General features: G+C 39.2%; 2 protein-coding genes across 2 annotated transcripts; one reads left to right on the top strand and one right to left on the bottom strand.

Moving 5' to 3' along the window:
* Nucleotides 1-5449: 5449 nt before the first annotated feature.
* Nucleotides 5450-6968, top strand: LOC142938100 (zymogen granule membrane protein 16-like). Its single transcript, XM_076081310.1, has 5 exons — nt 5450-5507; nt 5678-5807; nt 6229-6328; nt 6677-6766; nt 6858-6968. Exons 1-5 carry the CDS (start codon nt 5459-5461, stop codon nt 6966-6968), a joined length of 480 nt encoding a protein of 159 aa, XP_075937425.1. The 5' UTR covers nt 5450-5458.
* Nucleotides 6969-8104: 1136 nt separating this feature from the next.
* On the bottom strand, nt 8105-11457 carry cmtm8b (CKLF-like MARVEL transmembrane domain containing 8b). Its single transcript, XM_076081340.1, is given in 5 exon segments — nt 8105-8185; nt 9657-9776; nt 9993-10134; nt 10136-10161; nt 11326-11457. Coding segments are annotated over 5 exon segments (501 nt in total).
* Between the last annotated feature and the right edge of the window lie 9863 nt (nt 11458-21320).

Here is a 21320-nt window from a genome sequence, read left to right as displayed (position 1 = left end):
CCTCCCGGTGTTGACCCTGCCTTTACCAAGTAAAGAAATCTATACCTGTATTCTGTCTCTGAGTCGTGCTCTTGGGTTCCAATACCTGTAATCCTTACAATAGTCAAAGTACTATTCCACATTCAGAGTGAACAGTGAAGGTTTGAATTCGAGCACAGGCCACATATCCAGCTATTATCACATGCACAAAATAATTACAGAAAGCTGCTCTTTAAAACCCGTTGGGCCCTAGCCCTATTTTTAGGCCTCTGCTCGAAAATTGCATACCCATACTAAAAAGAGTATCTTTCTCTAACTACAAGGTATATTTCAATAATTTTGATGTTATAATAAAGATAACACTTGTGACATTTGTTCAGATGTGTAAATATCAGTGTATATGTTACTGGATAAGAGTAAATGAAGATGGCACACAGCTCAAATTGAAGAGTTTCAGGTTCACCTGAAAAAAAAACACTTTTATTGTTATTATTTCTTTGGAATGATGCAGCTCCAAGCCTACAAACACTCCCAAATCATAGCACATGTCAACAGTCTCTCTGCAAATTTTGACTTTGATAAAGTGAAGCATAAAAAAGTTAGAGAGGTTTTAGTACAGAGAGGTCAGGCGAGGTCAAGCAAAATTGTCATTTTGGAACCAGCTGTTCCATTGTAATTTTATATACTATATAACTATATATTTCACTAGTTGTATCACTAATAGTGTTTATATACTATATAACTATATATTTCACTAGTTGTATCACTAATAGTGTTCAATCTATCCAAATACAGCAGTTTGGCATCATTTTGAGAGCTAAAATCCTATCTGAGCCTGTGAACCATGGATCTATCCTCGTCTGACTGCTGTTTTACAGTGTGTATGTGAGGCTATCTCAGCCTATGATCGGTCAATTTGAGTGAATGAGACCTCCTTCGACGTGTCAGAGTCTCAAGAAGACAGTGGGCGTAAGATGGTGTTGATTAACAGAATCGTTAGCCAGTAAAAATCTAAAATGCGCCGTGCGTCGCAGAGCGTGAAATTTCATTCGCCAAAAGTGAAATCCCTTCCCCCCAGTCCCCCATGCTTGTCAGACCCCCCTTTCTTCAGGAAATAGTTTAGAAACACACAGGATATACGTAGCAACAGTGTTTTTAGCCGGGAAACGGGATATTATTCCTTTGTCTTCATGATTTTTCTCAAAGTAAGGGGCATTCATGATTTTTTTCTGCGGTGGAGCGGCTTGTTGTTGTGTTGCTTGTTGGCTGTATCTTTGTAATCGTTTCACGGAGAGAAATTCTGAAGATATCTCTGGATTCTGTGTCGAATTCTCTTGCTTTCTGATACCTCGGTTGTCCGTGTTGGCTTTTAGCTTTGTGTTCGTAGCTTTGTCCGGAGTGCGTAGCTCGCCCAGTCATTGCGAAAAATACGTGATATTGTGGTATATCTTCTAGTTCAGGGGTCTTCAATGTTTTTCAGGCCAAGGACCCCCAAACTGATAGAGAGATGGAGCAGGGACCCCCGATATATATTGTATAAAATTGTGTTTTATATTAAACTGGGCCTAGTGCCATGTATAAACATACCTCTTTATTGTGCATTCAATACTAAGCTATTCAAATAATACACAGGTTCATATATTCATGTTTTTATTTTAAACATGTGCAAGGTACAGTGAGTAGGGAGGCCGTGCCACTGCCATTCATAAACATACCTTGTCAGCTGATACCAATGCCAATATCAACATTGTCTGTCAATTGCATGATAATCATGCATACAAACTATTCAAATTGATGTTTTCATTTGGAACATAAATGTGGAATCAAAAATGAGTGATGGCCTATTAGTGCCACTGCCATGCATAAACATACCTGTTATCTTGCATACAATACTGAACTATTAAAATAATGGACAGATTCATGTTTGGGGATCATTGTTTTTTTTAAATTGTCTAATCAACCAAACATTTCGCAGACCCCCTGCAGTACCTCAGCGGACCCCCTAGGGGTCACGGATCCCCTATTGAAGGCCTCTGTTCTAGTTGATTATATTAGTTTGTGTATAATTGTGTTTGCAGTATGTAAAATGGCTTCGATGATATTTTTGCCCAGAATCTCTTCATTAAGAGGGTGTATAACATGTGTGTAGCATTCATTATATTCGTTTCTGAGAAGTACATTGTACGAGACGTTGTACACTAAACTTTCTCCTTAAAGTGTAACAGAGTTTATTCAATTCCAATAACATTGATCAAAATCAAGTAATACCTAAAACTAACAACTACTATACAATTACGATCCTACTATCTAAAATCAACAAATAATCTGTGGTGTGTGTGTGTAAGAGGGGAGAAGCAAGAAACGACCCAAAAATGGCGGATGTAGTCTCGTACGTGACCACGGCACGCAAGATTACAAAATGGCGGGGGTAGTCTGGTACGTGACCACGGCATGCAAGACTACAAAATGGCACGAGACTACGAAAATTGAGGCGGGGCCACGATAGAGGTCGCGTTTACCACGTGTGTCTGAGATTGGTAGCAAAACCTATATGTGTGTGATTATGTGTGTGTGTGTGTTGAGGGGGGGGGGGGGGGTCCGTGAGCATACACAATAACACGTTATAACGGCACAGTAAACTTAAAACAAAACAAGGTAATAAACACATTTTGACCTAACTCTCTCTGCCGAGACACAAGCCTCTTACTCCGAGATGACGTCGTAGGAGTCGATGTGGTTCTTCGAGTTTCTTGGTTAAACTCGGGGTCCTCGGAAGTTAAGGGAATTCTCGTCCTTACGACCGGCAAAATGTTGACGTTAACGGGGAGAGAAGGGGGCATAGAAGTTATCCGCTCTCTACCTCAGGATCCAAAAAACAGACTATTAACAGACAGTCTATTGTTCATCCAGAGAAGATAAGACTATGACCTACGTTTTTCTTCAAAATCAACATTGTTTCTGTACCTCCTTTCACTAACTCGAGTCAGACGGGACTCAGCTGGAGGTGACGTTGATTTTTATAGATTCAGTGATGTCAGGCCGTAGCACAGGAAATCCCTGTGGTGCCTATGGCCCTCGTCCAATGAGACCACAGTCTTGAATTGCGACAAATAAATCATACCCAGGTGAGATTTAACGTCTTGTGGCGTGGGATTCTAGCTCAAATCAGGCTGTTGGATACCCCGTAGGCCCATGCTCTCAGCTCTCTTTGTTCAAACCACATGGTGAAGTCCCAACACTTTGCAATCAGATTACTCCAAGTGAGGTCTTCTCTGCCTCTGCATGGCAGCCAGGCAAACACCATTACAATCCGGCCAGTCTTTGTTTTTTATCATAGTAATACAATAACATTGATGTAACCTTCTGTTCAGACATGTTCATTGTATGTAATATGGAACATTAATCCCTTGGACTTTTATTAATGCACTGCACCGTCATTTGTGCTTATTATTATATGTATTTATTAGTATGTATAATTTTTTTAATATGTATGTATAACTAGTATATTTATATCATTTTATCTAAATATATCAAGCATCTTAAAATGTCCTTCAGGATGAATAAAGTTGAAAAACTACTGTGTGTTGATCTGATAATTTGGGAATTTGTTTTTTGAATATTAGTATTAGTATTATTATTAGTAGTAGTAGTATTATCAGTGTCTCTTTTTTGTTAAAATTTATTTCCGTCATTTTCAGGTTAGACAAATTAAATATGCATAGTGACAAAACAAAGCAAGTTTATACTGATCAGAAAGGTGTAGGCTTCATGTACAAACACAAACAGGGAGGGTTGCGATAAGTGTGTCCTAAAAGAATGTTTGTTCCTGTAGAACTAGTACAAAAATGATGTCGTACTTTCCTCACGTGTCATTTCCTGGTATTAAGTTACATGGATGGATGCCAAGTGTTCAGGGCATGTTTTATTTAAGGGGTGGTTTCCTCTTTTTACAACAGAAGGTTGTTAAACTGAGTGAATTCTATCAGTTGATTCCTGGTTTGACAAACAATAATATTATGTTGACCAAACACCTCAAGGTTTTATTTTTCCAACTTTAAAGTTACTGTGAGGAACTTTTGACTTTAAACAAATTAATTTAATTTAATTTAATACAGATGCTTCTATATGACCTTCAAAAGTAAACAAGACCATCAGCGAGAATACGTCTATTTCTATACAGTTCTCATTAATGCTTGTCGTCTGTGCCACCAAGTCCGATTCTGGCAAAATCCGATGAAATCACACAGGTTCACCTGAAACTCCTTCAGTTCAGACTCCAGCGGGGCCTCCGTCAGCAGCAAGCCCACAGTGGAGAGATTCAGATCCGCTGCAGCCTTTCGACCTTAATGGGCCCGCTGGAGGAAAGGGAGGCATGAGAGAACCAGAACTGCGCAGAATCAGAATCAGAACGGTTTATTGCCTAGTAAGTTACACATACAAGGAATCTGACTTGGTGAATGGTGCACAACAACAAACATTAAACACAGTGCAAAGGCACACTGTCAGACCCTGCTCCAGTAAAATGAGAGCTTTTCTAAAGTGCATCTGGTGCTCGAAAACACTATTGCTTTGTCAGCAGGGACCGTCAAAATCAACACCAAATTAAAGTTCATCACAGTAGCTTCAAGGTCTTTTTGTCCATGATGTTTCCAACAAGGGATTTGCTTTGAGACGTTGTTTTTGTAACCCTCTTTTACCCACCATGGGTGAGATGTGCTTGAAGTGTTTAGAAATTATTAAAATTTGAACATTTAAATTTCCATGACAACTGGGCCAACTCTTTCTGCAAATACAGATCATGTGAAAAGAATGAAAGCTCCAGAACAGCTGCTCCTAAATGCACCTTGAGGTGAGATTGCTTTACCAACTACTATACCAACGCTCAAGAATTAACTTTGAAATCCATTTTAGTGACCCAAAATGTTTTTAAATGATGTTACACAGGTTTTAGGAGCAAATGTATAAAGAATGTCACAGCTCTACTAATTTGAATTTAATAAGGTCGTAACTTATGAGAAACAGATTAAAGAGAGATGAACCAACAGGTTTAGGACGGTAAATCACAGTGACTGCCTTTCCAGCAAGTGCGATAAAAACTAAATTCCTGAACTGAAACTTCAAAATGATTTTCTCTTCCTGGTTCAAATTGTGTCTGCTATTGTTCAGCTGTCAGATGCTGTTTAGTAGGAATGTTAGGGGAATGTGTGTGTGTGCGTTGTGAGGGACGGACACACATATATATAAGTGAGTGCCAGTTTCTCAGTGTCATCTCATCCTTTGCTCAGGACTCAAGCTGTTTTCAGGAGATCTAGACTGCAGGTGAGTTTCAACATCTGTATCTGCACGTTTTAACTGTGACGTTTATTAGCATTTTCATGACTAAAGAATTATTGATATTACATGATGATAATGATGATGATGATGATGATGAATTGGTTTCTGATTCCAGTGTTGTCTCCGGACGTCTTCACACACCAGAATGATTTCCTTCCTGATCGTCGCTGTGCTCTGCACCAGTTGCCTGGCTGGTAAGGTTTCAACCCATCTTCAGTCTTTTTATGCCAATTTCATACTTTTTACACAAACATCTCTGTAGCTTCTAATACGATCTTTGTATATTAACAGTTAAGTCAAGTTGAGTCAAAGAGCAGTAGCTTCCTCTTGTCCATCACTTAATATCTTTGTTGTGCTTCTCCAGCTCCCATGATGTCCTACTCCTACTCTCCTTCTGTTGGAGGAGGTTCTGGCACTTCTTTCTCCACAGAAGAAGGAAACGGAAAGATCACAGGGATCAGAGTCTGGGAGATTAGTAGCGCTTACATCACTGGGTCAGTATGTCCTCTTGTCCAAATGTGTTCCCTACATTATCTAATGTGCAATGTGGGGTATTACACCCTTTTGAATCAGTTATGCACCCTACATTTCTATGATTAAATAAATTGTACTAATTGAATGCTGTTGTATTATTATTGTTAGTTGGAAGGATGTTACAGTTTTCTCTTCTTAGTCAAAGGGAGGGTCTATTGAACATTTCTTAAATGCTGGAGACGGTCTTGCTCTTTTAAAAAGTGAACCATATGGTTCAGCCTCCTCTCAATAACCTGCTCTTTATACATTTGCTCTACTGTCTACTCGTTGTCGTACAAAGATCCAGTTACATTCTGACTGTGCATAATTTGTTTCTACCTGATCATGTCCTCTTATGTATATAATCAGTGTGTTCCCTCTCTCTTGTGTCTGACCTTGCAGTATCCAGGTGCGCAACGGTGCCATTTGGGGTAAAGTAGTTGGTCGCGTATACGGCTCTGCACAAGAGCTGATCCTCTTTGATGGAGAGACCATTGTTCAGGTCAGAGAGTCACCGATACTAAAATATTAGTTTAGTCTGAACAGAGATAAGACATCCTCGGAAAATTTAACAATATATTTATATTTTTCCGTGTAATTGAATTATTTTGATAAGACAATGTAATGCAATATACTTCGACATTCATAGATATTTTATTATTTATCATACACATTTTTTCATGATACTGGTCGAAGGAATATTACTAGGAGTAGCAAATATTATATAATGAATATATTTTATAATATTTATATTACACTATATCCATTCGCGATTATGTAATATATAAACATTTTAATTAACCAACCATGTTACCAACCATGTTAATGAGATCTCAATGTCATGTTTCAGGTCTCTGGAAAATACCACAGCAACTATGTCTATCAGATATATGTTGTGACCTCCAGAGGGCGCTTTCTGGTCGCCGGCCAGCCAACAACTGTAATTATCTTCTATCCTTTATGTTTGTTACAATTATCAATTAATACTCATGGTCATGTGTTAACTTTTAACTTTTGATGCTTTGTTACAGAACTCCTTTAACTTCTACCCAACTGACCCGAAAGCAGAGCTCATACTGCTCAGTGGCCGCTTCAATAGTGCAGGGATTACTTCATTGGGTGCTCACTGGGATGTCATCTAGGATCAAAACTAAACCACCTACGCCCAATGAACAGCAATTAATAATCCAATACTGATTAATATTCATTGTGGGAGAAGTCAACCTATATTTTGTGAAGAAATGTTTTAGTATATCGTGCTACATGTATTAGCATATGTGCACCGGGTAATATTATACCAAAATGGTTTATTAACTAAACAAATACAACAGAATAACTGGTGATTGTTAAAGATCAACTCAGTTTGTGACTCTGTGATTCAGTTAAACATACATGATCTACTCAACGTGTACGTTATAGAGGATACTTTTATATATCAGATGAAGGAGCTTTAACTAACAGCATTTTGCACATCTGGAGCATTGAAGGAAACAAAGCAGAGATGTATTGTACTGAATACCAAATGTATGTTGAGAAATGATAACTGTACAAGATATTGTACAAATGACTGTGATCATTATTTCTGTGGGTTTTTAGTGGTGAGAGAAATGTTTTGTCCAAGCTATATTAAATGATGTGGCACGCAACATACTCTTGTATTTTATGTAAGACACAAATAAAAATAAAAATAAAACCTTAAAATAACAGAAAACTTGATGTATGTACTGACGAAGAAGAAAAAACAATGAAACATATTTAATGCAAATAATTTTAGATGAGCAGAATCTGGTTGTCTGTCAAACAAAGTATACTCAATGTGTCCTTATTTTTATCCTATTTTTTGTTTTTAACCTCACACTAGGGAAAAAATGTACTTAGATGTTCATGAAATAAAAAAATCACTGGTAGCATTATTGTAGACAGATGACTGCTCATTCATGTGTGTGACACTACAGTACATGCAACCTCTTACATACAACACCAAACATGCTGAAAATATTCATTGTCGTACTATTTAGATCCGATGACATTTTATTTTATCAACTTCTGTCCTCAATGAGCTCAACTTTACTATTGTTTACTTACAGAGTTCACAAAAGCTTGTTGAGAACAAAAGTGTCCCCCTCTATGTCTTCTTCCTGAACACATGATGTGCAACAAAGGTATTCCATTACAGTTTCTTTCCAAGTTTTAGTTGGAATCTATAGTTTGATCTCCATTAGACACGTCCCTCAGATAAAGCCTGAACATTGTTGCCTTTAAACAGCAAGCAATGAGACTATTGTCCTGTGGTTTTCCAGGCACAGTAGCTCAGGTAAGTGCTTCCTGGATAGAACAGTGTAGTTAGAAATGTAAAGAACTGAAACACAAGAAAGGTGGTGAAAAGAAAATGGAGAGAGTCATGGAGACAATGAGGAGTAGAGGTGACTTTTTATATCTTAAAAGCATAGTTCACTCTAAACTGAAATAATAACTCATTATACACTCCTTCTAAGTCCAAGTGAAATGTGTGTCGAAAAAAGGAGGCAAATACACACACCCCTAATGGAGCTGAGGTGGAGCAATAAGCATCACAAACAACTGATGTATCGGAAAATAAATCAGTGTCAGGAGAGAAAACGTGGGCTCTGTGCATTTGTTTGTTCAAAGGGTGCTTTATAAAGAAAGTTTGATTGATTGATTGATCCCTATGAGTCCGAATTCCAGCAGCACAACCTCACCGCATACATTTATTGTGATGTTTAGATATGAAAAAGATTTAATTTTGTGACTATTCTAACTCATCGTACACTGAAATAACTTACTTAATGCCCTCAAAGCACTTATAAAATATCCAATTCAACTGTACACTACTTACTATGTACTTCTACTTCAGAGGAAAACATTGTAGTTCTACATTTATATGACAGAGAAATGTTTCCGGTTACATTGCAGATTCACAAATGATGCATCATTTTTCATTAAACTGTCCAGAATCAAAAATTGAGAGCTGCACCTTGAACAGACGTTAAGTAAATATAAGTACATTTTTTTGATAATGCCTCCCTTTCACTCTGCACTTGAGTTGAAATTAAGATTTGAGTAGCCTTCTTTCTTCTACCATTGGAAATATCAGAATTCTCAGTTGAAGAAAGGGGGAAAAGTAGAGCAAGACTATGTTTGCCTGTGGCAGTACGTAATTAGCAGTGGAATTATGCTGGCAGGAATGTATTAAAGCCATAGAAGTATCAAGTCATGCACTGAGGAAATACAGTGTTAGTCACGATGTAAAAACACACACAAGTCATCGCCAAGTGTGAAGTAGATCAGATGAGTGACTCTTTGTGGTTAGATTTCATATTCTTAAGTGATTGTATAAAGACTGTTTCCATGTTTCCGCACTCCATACTGCCAGCAATATATTTCTAGTGGAGAAACACTAATAATCAAAATACTATTCCCAAAATACTTTCCCAAGAAAACTACTTAAAGGGGTATCACTTACTATCCCACCATTTGTATTTGTACATATTTTTACAATATGAACTGTTGAGGTCATTATTTCTTAAAACAATATTGAGACATGACCTCGGTGTCCACATCGAAGACAGTATCTGCTTGTGCACAGTGCAATCACTGTTTTCCACAAATCCTAGATTACACTGGTGGTTGTTATATATTTGTTTGTCTTTGAAAACTCAGTCTCTCTGGCACTGGGCTGCTCTTGTCTTGTGTCTAATGTGGACATACAAACTTCAGGGATGTTCTTCTATACATGCAAACAATAACAAAAACTTTCTTTTTGGATGAACTCTTCTCTCAACAGATCATATTGTTAGGCGTGCTCTTACTGCAGATGCTGCCCAGCAGTTGTAGTTGTGTTGCCCCCTAGTGGACTGGTTGACTGAGAGAGTGTCAACTACTGCTGTCACCAGATAAAGAGCTGCAGCACTGCAGTTCAAACACAGCGGCTAGAAGAAAGAAAGACACAAACTGTGAAACAGTTAAATAGTCAAAGTAGTCAGACCATTCTGGTAAAACACAAAAGCAAAGCAGAGTGTGTGTGTGTGTTTGTTTGTGTGTGTAAGTGTAGAACCACTGGAAAGGGTGGACCCAACATTTGGGTAAAAAAGTTTGGGCCCAACAAAGGAGGAAAATGAGTATGTGTGTGTAGGTGTGTGTGTAACCAGTGTAGTCCAGGGGACCTGTGGTATCCTGTTGTGGGCTCCAGTGAGGTAAATTACAAACAGGTCAACGGTCAGAACCCAGCACAAGATGGTAACAAACATCACCCAGCTGAGAGCAGACAGATGAAAATATCTGTGCCCCCAGGATCCACACCAACATACCACACACCTAGAGGAGAGGACAAGACACAATACGAAACGAGAAACGACAAGAGACAAGAAGAGAGAGAGGAGCTGAACCTACTTCTTGATGTGCAACTTTGACCATAGAAAATTCAAATAAATCAAACTAAAAACGGAAACAAAAAGTAGTATTTCATGTAGCTTCTGTTAATAAAAGCTTACTAAGCCATTTATTTGTTTTTCTATGAGACATTTCCAAATTCCAAACTGATCATGCACCTCCACTCACTCAAAGTGTTGTGGTGAGTGACTAAATTTCGTTCCTCTCGTTCCTCAACACTATTTCAAACCGACCCTTCCTGTTTTATAACAAAAGTCTGCTGGATGTTTCAATATCACAGAAGGTGTGAAACATGACTTTAAGCAGGGTTTGTTTCTTTTAAGATAAATCGAAGGAAATCAATTTAACATCACAATCTGCCGAGTTACTGACCTGTTTCAGTACACCTGTCACGTTAATTTAACCCAAAAGCCGCAATTTGCAGTTACGTAAATGCAAATGTATTATCTTATCTTGACTACATGCTAATACATAATATGATCCCACAATCCGTCGATATGTTATATAATTCCCAAACCAAACAGCTTTTGAATGTGTCTGCAGTCAGATTTAAACTTGTTGCATTTGCTTGCAATCAGATTACTCCAACTGTGACCTGTGCGGCCTCTTCATGGCAGCCAGCCAGACTGTATTTACAGAAAGGCTGACCTGACTTTCTTCGTCAGCTGATTTGGAAAGGAAGAGACACAATGAGGGAGAGGAAGGAGGATTTGCTCGTTGTGTTATTTTTTTGCTGTTTCTTCTTTTACTCTATTAAATACAGTTTAGGGAATACCAGAGAAACACAAAACCTGCGTTCATGTGCACTAGAAACAATCCAAACGCAGATCAAGGTGTGTGTGTGTGTGTGTGTGTGTGTGTGTGTGTGTGTGTGTGTGTGTGTGTGTGTGTGTGTGTTTCTGCATCATCTGAGCTTGTTCACAGAACTATCATAACTGGAACATACTTTTATCCTAAGCATCATAACCAGTAGCTGCAGTTGTTCCCATCGTAACTTATTGTCATTTGATCTGTAATGGTGACATTTCATGACTGCTGAGCATTATTTAATAACACTGAACATCTTATAAAATGCATATTCACACTTACTATCTCAGCCAGGAGGAGAAGTCCTTTGGTTGTTGTGGTAAAGTGCTGCTCGAAGGCCAAGGTGGAGGTTGAGATGTTGCATTCTGGTGCTGAGGGACTCCTAGGGGCCGACGCCACCGCGGCTCTCTCCATGTTACACTGACACAGACGGTCTGCGTGCTCTCAGTCGGGTTGTCGCTGTTGCAGAGGAAGTTGTCTTCCTGTCCCGGAATCAAACAAGGACAACCCTCTATTTAATTATAAATACTGTATTTCAGCTCACATACCAACTACAATTGCATCAGACATGTGTGTTGTGCGCTGTCTTATTCACCTTAGTTTAAAAATCACTGACTGAATACCTTGAGTTAATACATTTATGCTGCAGAGACAATTTGTTAGTAAAAAAGATAAAAGATTTACTTTCTTGCTGTCGCTGCTTTTGTTTTGTTATTCTTTCATTATGTGGTGATGTAATAAATGCTATTAGGAGTCATGATGCTCCACTGCACAACAGGCACAAAGGTGACATTAAACCTATATTGATATTGAGATGACGGACCCTTCAGGGGGATTCACAGCTGAGGGCAAGAAAAGTAGCACTGTGTGAAATGTACTTCAGGACACACTGATAAAGACAGTTATGCTACTGATGACAAATGATGAGGCAAGACAAAGAAGAGATGTCAGTGTGAGGGAATAAAGTAGCGTTACACATACTTTTGCAAGTTCTAGCAACAGCAATTACTGATTATTTAGGTCGATATGCTACATTTTACGCTGTCATTGTTTTCTGCAATACCATGAAAACTAATTTGCATAGATTTAGTCTTGTTTGAGTTATATAATGCACCAGAATGAACAATTTATTTTTGTGGTGCATTAGGACTGCTTAAACAGAATGTCATCATTAGAGGACTCCCCTCTGTGTTTTTGACATGTGAAATAGTCTGTCTTGATTAGAAGTTGTTCTGACACGGCTATTCTTTGTTAAAGATTCTTTAAAAAAAAAAATACATCTAGTCCTTCTCCCACATTAAAATATGCAGAATTCCCAAATGTGCAAATATTCTTCATGTCAGACTTCACCGAAGAGTCCACTCTCAGAACGTGCAGGTTTAAGTCTCCATATCACACTTGTGTAAGTTGGATATTGGACCACAGTAAACTAGTTGTGACGTCACAAGATCCTGCTCATTCGTAGCCTGTTGAACCGAGATTCAAGTTGAGCAAAGACAAACTTTCCCCCTTCAGCCGATGACTGTGAAAACAGCCTTCTACTCAACGAGCAGTGAAGGTCAGGCATCCAGGTGAAGCAGTGAAGCAGAGGGAGACTCAAGGAGGAAACCATGCTGAGACCTTGTAGCTGCATTAACTCATTTCTGATTTTTGGCCTGATTAATTAAAACCCTGCCAGTGCTGCAGTGCAGCCATGGAGGCAGCGAGTAGCTTTAACCACTGGGGGGCAGTAGTTACACATATGTAAACTCATTCAGAGGAAACCTCAGCCCACAAGGACAAAAGATGCAAGGTGGAGGCCATCAAGGCGTGCTGGCGGGGTTAACTGTCGCCACTGTGGGCGTGTAAATTGTAGCTTTCACTCATTTATTCTTTATTTTTGTTGCTAATAAGGAGAAGGCAACCTTACGGTCAAGATAACTTGGCTGAGTCCCTGAGTGCTTACTCCCTATAGAAGCAGGTGTGCATTAGACAGGCCAGGAACTTGGATGACTGAATGATTCATTGTGCTGTGACCATTGCATGAACATTTATTTATAACTGCGTGTGCTGATGATCGTTTTCCTCACAATCGAGTAGATCAGAAAAGATTAGAACAGGGGGAACATGAGTATACATTGATCAACGAAAATAACTTTTGAATAATAAAACAGTTTTTTGCAGTTGTAACTGTGATCGGATGGAAGTTGCAAACAACTTGGTGACTATAAATTCAGACATGATACGAAAAGTCAAATGGCAAAAAAGCCAGCAAGATTTTTGATGAGCAAACGAGCAATGACCTTCACATTAAGATGCTTTGTGGTGTTCTGCTGCAGTCGATGGGCTTGGCCATGCATTTTCTGACTGGGTATTTCACATGCTTTGTCTTATGCCACATGATAGACTAATTCTGCCCTGCTGAGCATATTCTGCTCTGCACAGCAATATCTCCACTGCAGCAATCTATACTCTGTGTTACTCTCTCTCTCTCTCTCTCTCTCTCCCTTCATGCACTCAACCAACAGGCCAGCTTTTCTTGTCTTCCTTGTGCTGGCCAGTCGCTACATGTCACCAACAGAATACAAATAAAAGAAATGTCCATTTCTGTATATGGGATCGGCAGCTTGCACCCAGAAACAGTAGTCTTTCTTTGAGACCAATAGATTTTCTATATGAGCTAATTGTCACAGCAGGACTGGGGTTATTTCACTTTCATTCTATTAATTAAAAAATGGAAACACAATCCTAATTGTCATTTACTAATGTCAGAGCACACTCTTAATTATTTTGTGACAGATCGAACATGATCATCTTCAAAAAGTTTGAGGTTTTACCCATTTAGAACTTCCTTTTGTCAGACAGTTTGGGGGGGGGGGGGGAGGAAAATTGATTGTTGAAGTGATTCCCTGATAGACTCACTGAAAACAGATTTGATTTTCAGTTTGTTTGGCTTTTACAACTGCTTTTCATTGTCTGTATTGAACATATGAATAATGTAAGTCACCGTCGATGTGCTCACATGAGAGTGGGCTCTCTTCTCAGCCTCTCATATGGGAAAACCTTGATTGATGACAAGGTCAATTGGGGTTGTTCTAAAGATATTTGAGAGCTTTCTTGCTCATTGAAAACATCTCTATCTTCCTCTCCATTACCTCTTTCTCCTCCTTTCCCTCCTAGTCCTCCCACTGAAAAGCATGTCATGACTGTGCCATTATTTGTCCCCACATTAGCCTTGATAGCCACATGATGAGATCTATATTCACCAATAATAACTCACTAAAATCAACTGGCATGGAGAACTGGCTGCATAAATGAATACATTTTTTTTCTGACTGAAGTTAAAGTTTCATGTTAAAAGATATGTAGGGATGGATGGCCCACAGCTTTGATATTTATATTAGATGTTGGAAGAACATGTACAACAGATTTAAAAAGCGTACCAGTGGATTGGAGGAAAACATTGTAATACCATAAAATCCTTTCATCACATGAACACTCAGGTATCAGTGGTTTGGATCATCTCGCATTGTCCTCATCATAGTTAATACAGCAGGCTTTTCCACTCATCATTAACCGAGTGTCTCCTGTAGTAGCCGCTTTCTTAGGTTCTCCAAAGTGATTATTATGCTCTATTGTCCAGGCGGTTTAATTAAAGTTGGGTTTTTTCTTTAATTCCCTGAAATACCACAAAGGCTCAGAAGCACACAGGTGATTAGTGGTTATTTCCCTGATTTGTCTCTGTATGCTTGCACACACACATGCTCATCCAATTGGTCTTGTATGATATTTTTTGATAATTTAACTAATGATAATAATGAAGATTGACAAAGATTTCACTTGGCCTATTCCTGTTAATGTTACCCATATAATTGAGTGTTATTAGGCTTTAATCAACACTATCAAGACTTGAAAGAAAGATTGATGCAGTGCACCAACCATCACCAAATGACACAATCATAATAGTAAAATTAGCATGAAACTATGTGAAACTCCAGAAAATAACAAAACTTTAAAAAAACATAAATTAATGATATCTGTACTTAAACTTTATTCTGTAGAGTTTCACTTCATGTGTTGATTTAATTTATTTCAATGGAGTTAAAGTGAACCCAGGCCTAACAGTGGCTCACAATCATCATTTCTGAGTGATTTAGTTGAAAAAGAGAAAATTAAATTAATAGAATTACTATTGCAAATTTTCCAAACCCTCCAGAGGGAATTATTCAGCACCAGACTAATACTGTGCAGTTGCACCTTTTGTTGCTGGGGTTGTACAATCACTTCATACCTTCTTTTCTGAGAGTGCGGTGAGTAAAAAGAGTGAGGTATAACTTCTCTGCTGGAAATGACGGAGCTTTTATCTCGTTTTCTCCCCTGCCCTCCCTTCCTTAAAGTGTTTCCATTCTCACCATGGTCTTCATTGCTGTACTGTATTTACTCTTCTTTCCTTTGCTCTAATTCTCTCTCTCCTGTTCTGTCATCTTCTTCCTGGTGAGTGTTTCGATTCTGCCGCTTTGACACAAAGCCTCGCCACTGTCACACACACACACACCAACACACACACACACACCAACACACACAATGCACCATTTACTGAAACTCTACATGCTAAGATGTAAATAACCTGAACTCCGCCTGAACCTCCCCATCCCCTCTACACAAATACACACACGCGCACACACACACACACACTAATAAATGTGTGTAAGCCCAGATGCTGCACTGTAATTGGCCACTGTGGCTTCCCGCTGTAGAGAAGATATTTTTAATGCACACACTTAAAGACACACACACACACTAATCCTTGCCGCTGCAACATCTGCCACATCCCCCAACACATGTGCTGGTTAAATGCAACCACACACACACACACACACACACACGCACACGCGCGTCATGCACATACCCAGTGTAACCATGCAGGCAGCCCCTCCCTGTTTAACCACCAGCCCTGACATCAGTTCTAAATAAAATGATGCGGTTGCTCACCGAAAGGCACAACCTCGCCCTCTGAGACTTCAGTTGCTGTTTTTTCATTTTCTCAGTGTTTCCCTTGGATCGTTGCCTATGCTGTGTGGAAAGGCCTGTGGAACTGTGTTTGGATCATGTGACATCTCCACTTAACCTTAAAGTGAGATTGAAAAAATATCGTTTCTGAAAAGTACATTTGTCCTGTCACACCAGCATCGGTTCAGTACAACTAAATGAAATAATTAAGTGAAATATGTGGGATGTGGGTCACCAAATATTTTCATTTATTAAACAATGTATTCAGTCTTATGTCAGACGTTTTTTTATCTCAATTAATTTCTTGCTCTCTTACCTGCCTCCTCTCTTCTCATATCTGCCTTCTTCTGTCCTTATCTTAAGCCTTGTTAACATTACCTTGTATTATGTCAACAAGACGCCATTTCCCCTGTGAATAATGGAAAGAATGGCCTATTCAATTTTCTTTTACTGTTTACATTGAGCGTTACTTCCCAAATGTGGTTGGCTGAAGAAAAACAAGCTTTGATAGTAATTCTTCAACATATAACTGCGATGTGATGGTAAACTTGCTCGTAGCTGTTGGAGGTTGGAGCTCAGTGCAAAATAATAAATGCATGCCCCTAATTAGGAAATCCTTGAGGAGAATCCGTGGCTGCTTTCACCTTGTCGACTCTGAGTCTATGATTACTGAGAGTGTGGAAGAGTGAGCTGATATTGAAATGGCTTTTGACATCGACCATCTTGCATATTCAATAGAAATAGTCTTATGTCCTAATATTGGTGATGCAGCTTATGTTTTTGAAATGACATCTAAAATGGCAGTGGTTATTTTTCATTTTTATTCATTTATTGATTGATCATTTCAAACAATGTTAAACTAACGGCTGGTAGAAGTGGGGAACATTCATCCATTCATAAAATCATGGTATATATGTGGTCCTTCTATATTTTGGGACATCAATATATGTCATAATACCACAAATCAATAATCTATTGAGAAACTCTTTTATGGATGAAAGTACCATATCTCTTTCTGTCAAATCCAGTGAATTAAATACAAGACTAATCAAGATATTCATCACATTGATGCAAAAATCATATAAAAAAAATCAGCATTGCCATACAGCAGTCCTGCTCACTGATTGCCCAGTATGTTCAGCATACACACAAATATCTAAGTAATTGCCAGCACGGTGTCCAATCCTTCATATACAGTCGATGGTCTAATTACTGGTTATTTCAGGATTTTTTTTTCTCCAAGACAATTAATTAGCATGGAAGGGAGATACGTGTGCAAAAGCCTTGATTTCTTAAAGATTTGTTATGTTTTTGGTAAAGTTATGAAACATGAGAAAACCTAATGTTTTAAGTCCGAGGGGTAGTACTGCTTTGTCCGAGTTGGTGGAGAGATCGGCCCTCCATCTTTCGATGAGCCTTTACTACTAACCTTACTAGTTAAGAGAGACGGAGGGAGGGAGGGAGAGAGGGTAGAGAGGGGGCGAGCAAAGAGAGAGAGCGATGGATGTATCAAACAGCAGCCCCCTGCTGAGCGGGGAATGGAAAAGCTGCTGGCACCAACATGAATATTTCAGCAGATAGCTACAGCTCTCTGTACCACTCTCTCTCTCTCTCTCTTCCTCTGTCTCTCTGTCTGTCTGTCTGTCTGTCTCTCTCTCTCTCTCTCTCTCTCTCTCTCTCTCTCTCTCTCTCTCTATCACCTTTTTCCGTATTTCCACTTCCCTCCCTCTTAACCCTCCACCACCACCCACTCCCTGCTCCTTTTTACTCTCTTGTGGAGTGGACAGTGATAATGAAGAGAGTGATAGAGATGGAGAGAGAGAGAGAGAGAGAGAGAGAGAGAGAGAGAGAGAGAGAGAGAGAGAGAGACCTGCTGAATTCTGGGTAGCCAAATCAGAAAATGGCTCCTGAATATAAATCTGGGATAGCAGCAGCCGAGTGTTGCCTCTACTTGGCTGCTTCCCCAACCCCCCTGCTAGACACTTGTGACGGTGTGGCCTTGGGTAGTTAGACAATAAAAACTGAACGAATGGAACAAAACAAATATCAGCAGCAGGGAGTTTCTCTGGAGACCTAAATAGATTTAAACTGCTATTTTATTTTCAATAATTTAACAACTCTTTGCCTTATCTGTTCTTGAGTTTTAGCAATCTGGGGGTTTTTTCGATTTAAAGGGTGTGTTTGTGTATGCGAGTCTGTAGAGCTGGTTTATGTATTGTGGCGATGATAAAGACTAATGATTGATCAATAGAAATCCCTTGATCAGTAACAGCTAATGTTTCTGATGATTGCAAATAGCTACAATACAAAATTAGGATGCAGAACGCACAATAAAGGTGAGCTGTTGCCTTGGAGGAGCAGTCTGTGTGATCTGAACTTGTTTGTTTTTTTGGCAACAACAAAAAATAAAGCGCTGTTGTAAATTTGTCTAGAAAGTGTATGTTTTAAGTTTGAGTAAAACAAGTCACTTGAGATTGGTAAATTCATTTGAATAATATTCAGACTTGATCTGTGTAGAAGTGTCTAGCTTGTATTTTTGGCACCATACCCAAAATAAACAAAACCCTTGGGTTGCCAGGAGTTTGTCATCAGAAACTTTTAGGGAATAGGGGATTCAATGTGTCTCATGCATCCCATTTAAAAAAGCTTCTGCCACTGATTCCTTCAGTTCTACGAGTTGAACCATTACCCTAAAAAATTGATAATGAGATTGGTTCTTTAGGATATCTGATTAACTGGTAAGAAAGCAGAAACAATTATTGTATTTTTTCATTTGGGACTTTGGTGTGGTTGATATTCAAATGTACAATCTCCATCTGTTTCAGTCTCAAGTTGGTTAAATTGTGACACCTGCAATGCCTTGAACCTATAAAAGAAAGTGGAACACCACTTTAGGCCATAATGGTTTATCATAATAGATCTATTCCCTCGCTTGGCCTGTTTTGTTCTATCAGCCTATTGTATGGGCTAATTCAGTCTGTTTCTGTTGGGACTTAGAAGCGTTGCTGATCGTGCTGATAGTGCCAATATAAGCAGCCAGCCAAATAGCCTCCAACCCAGATATACCGTACAGATACAGCCTCATAATTTGTTTATTTTTCTGCATCAGTGTTTGTGCCAAGGTGTCTAAAGCTGGCTGACACTTATCTGGATAGCAATACGTGGATCCTACTCTCCCTATGATGCAAAGAACAGCATATTTTCCCTCCCTGAACCTCCATGTCTGAAAATGCCCAAACTAGAGAACACAAACAGTACCATGAGATGTGTGTAACACTGAAGAAAGCATGAAATTCAAATCCTTGATTGCAGTTGACTCTTAATTTTAGGATTACAAATAAAGGCTTCTTTAGAATGTGCCAAAGTCTATTCTTCGGTGCGGTAAAAGGGTGACGTCATCTAATATCAAAGAAGAACTTCTTGCCAAAGGTGAACGTAGTTAGCTTCGTGAAAACCCACTCATGTCCTACTTTGAGGCAGACGTTTTAATTCAAGGCAAAGAATCACTATGGACCCTGCCCTGCCTTGCTGCATGTAGATAATTGTTATTTAAGTGTAAGGACAGTGAGGTTGTAAGACAGTGCTAACGGACAGCTTCGTGGCCTGAGTTAAATTTAACTTAACTCAACTAGATTTAGGTTATGCAGGTATGAAAGTCTGACATTCACGGTCTGAAAATTGGAGAAAAACAATCTTCAATTCTGTGGATTCTGTGCTTGAATTTAAACTATTATTTGGCTTTCCGACAAAACTTGTTGATAAAAATGATTTTAGCACACCCTACCTTGCGTTCTCTTTCTATCTGCCTATTTTTCACGTACACCAGCATGCAGTTACAAATGACTTCAGATTTGATCACCATGGTAGTCTTTTTGTGGCCTTGTTTTGGTTCGAATCGTGCCAGTTTTAATGAATACCGTTCAGACTGTTCCCAGTGTGGATCTCTGATTCATAGTTAATAACATGTTGAGTTTGCGTCATGCAAAATGAAAGGGCCCACATTGCTTCTCGCATTAATACTAAACAAAACACTCAAAGGAATCTGCAGTTGTGCTGCAGAACTCGCGCTCAGTTTGAATAATTTGTGCAAAGGCAATAATTAACTTTTGATAGAAAATAATCAATGATTAAAAAGAAATGACAACAAAAGGTTGGAATTGGTTGAAATTGGGAGTAAACTGATCAACATATTGCTCTGTAAGTATCATAATATTGGTTTTATCCCTATTCTTGGGCTGGACACTGGCTCCAGCTCCACAGTGCGCAGTTGACCCTGCTCCTGACCCGCCTGTTTAAAAGAAAGTTTCTTCATGAGAGTCATCACGGGGTCCCAACTCAGCATGAGCAAAGTGCTGTGTTTGAGTGTGTGATGTGTGTGCTCGGATGGTGAGGCTCTGCCTGGTTAGTTTTCCATCTGCAGATATGCCTGACATCATACAGGCCCAAGTGCTTGCCCCTGGCCAAGATATGGACCAATGGTGACCTCTGATAACACTGCTGCTAAATATGAGTGTGTGTGAGTGCATGTATGTGTGTGCTGTGTGTAGTATAACAGATAAGAGTGAAAGTGTTGTGTGTGTGTGGCTGGAAAGTGTGTTCATATGTGGCTGTTTCTGTGCCTGTGCGCGCGTGTGTTCGTTTAATAGTCTGCTTAGTGTTTCATGGTGGTAAATCGTTCGTTCTGTCTCATCTCACACACCGCTGGACAGCAGAGTCTGCACTACCCTGATAACACACACATAGACGCACACATTGCATACACACACAGTCTCACATGCAAGCAGTAGCTTTCTCTCACACTCTCTTAGACACACACACACACACACACACACGAACCAACGCCATCCACAGCCTCCCTCACCCACCTTGACTTTACAGACCAGTAAATACTGCAGCACGTAGAGCATCAGCCAGTACATTTGTTTGTTAGTCTGGTTACTGCCCTACCTGTCTATCGCCTGCTGCCAAGGTGAGTATTGTTTAGGAGAAGCTTGTACATCTGTTAGCGGTGAAGCTCTGTGCTGCAATGGGGTTGAGGTTATGTACATGTAATGTGAACGCTACAACTTGGTTAACCAGCTTTAACCAGCTTTATTTTCTTCACTTGGCATTCTGTACATGGAACAAAAACATGCATAAATATGACTATTAATACATAAATATTACATAATACATAATACACAATATGACTCTGAAAACCCCCATTACAAAGTTCTTTGCACAAAACAGCACACAAACAAAGATGCAGGAATAAAATAATGTGCTGCAAAAAAGTATTGATTAAATTA

The sequence above is a fragment of the Anarhichas minor genome, unplaced genomic scaffold (genome assembly GCF_050575085.1).
Source record: "Anarhichas minor isolate MPS153535 unplaced genomic scaffold, ASM5057508v1 ptg000080l, whole genome shotgun sequence".
Lineage (NCBI taxonomy): Eukaryota > Metazoa > Chordata > Actinopteri > Perciformes > Anarhichadidae > Anarhichas > Anarhichas minor.
The sequence above is the reverse complement of the archived record's forward strand: the minus strand, read 5'-3'. Positions and strand labels throughout refer to the sequence as shown.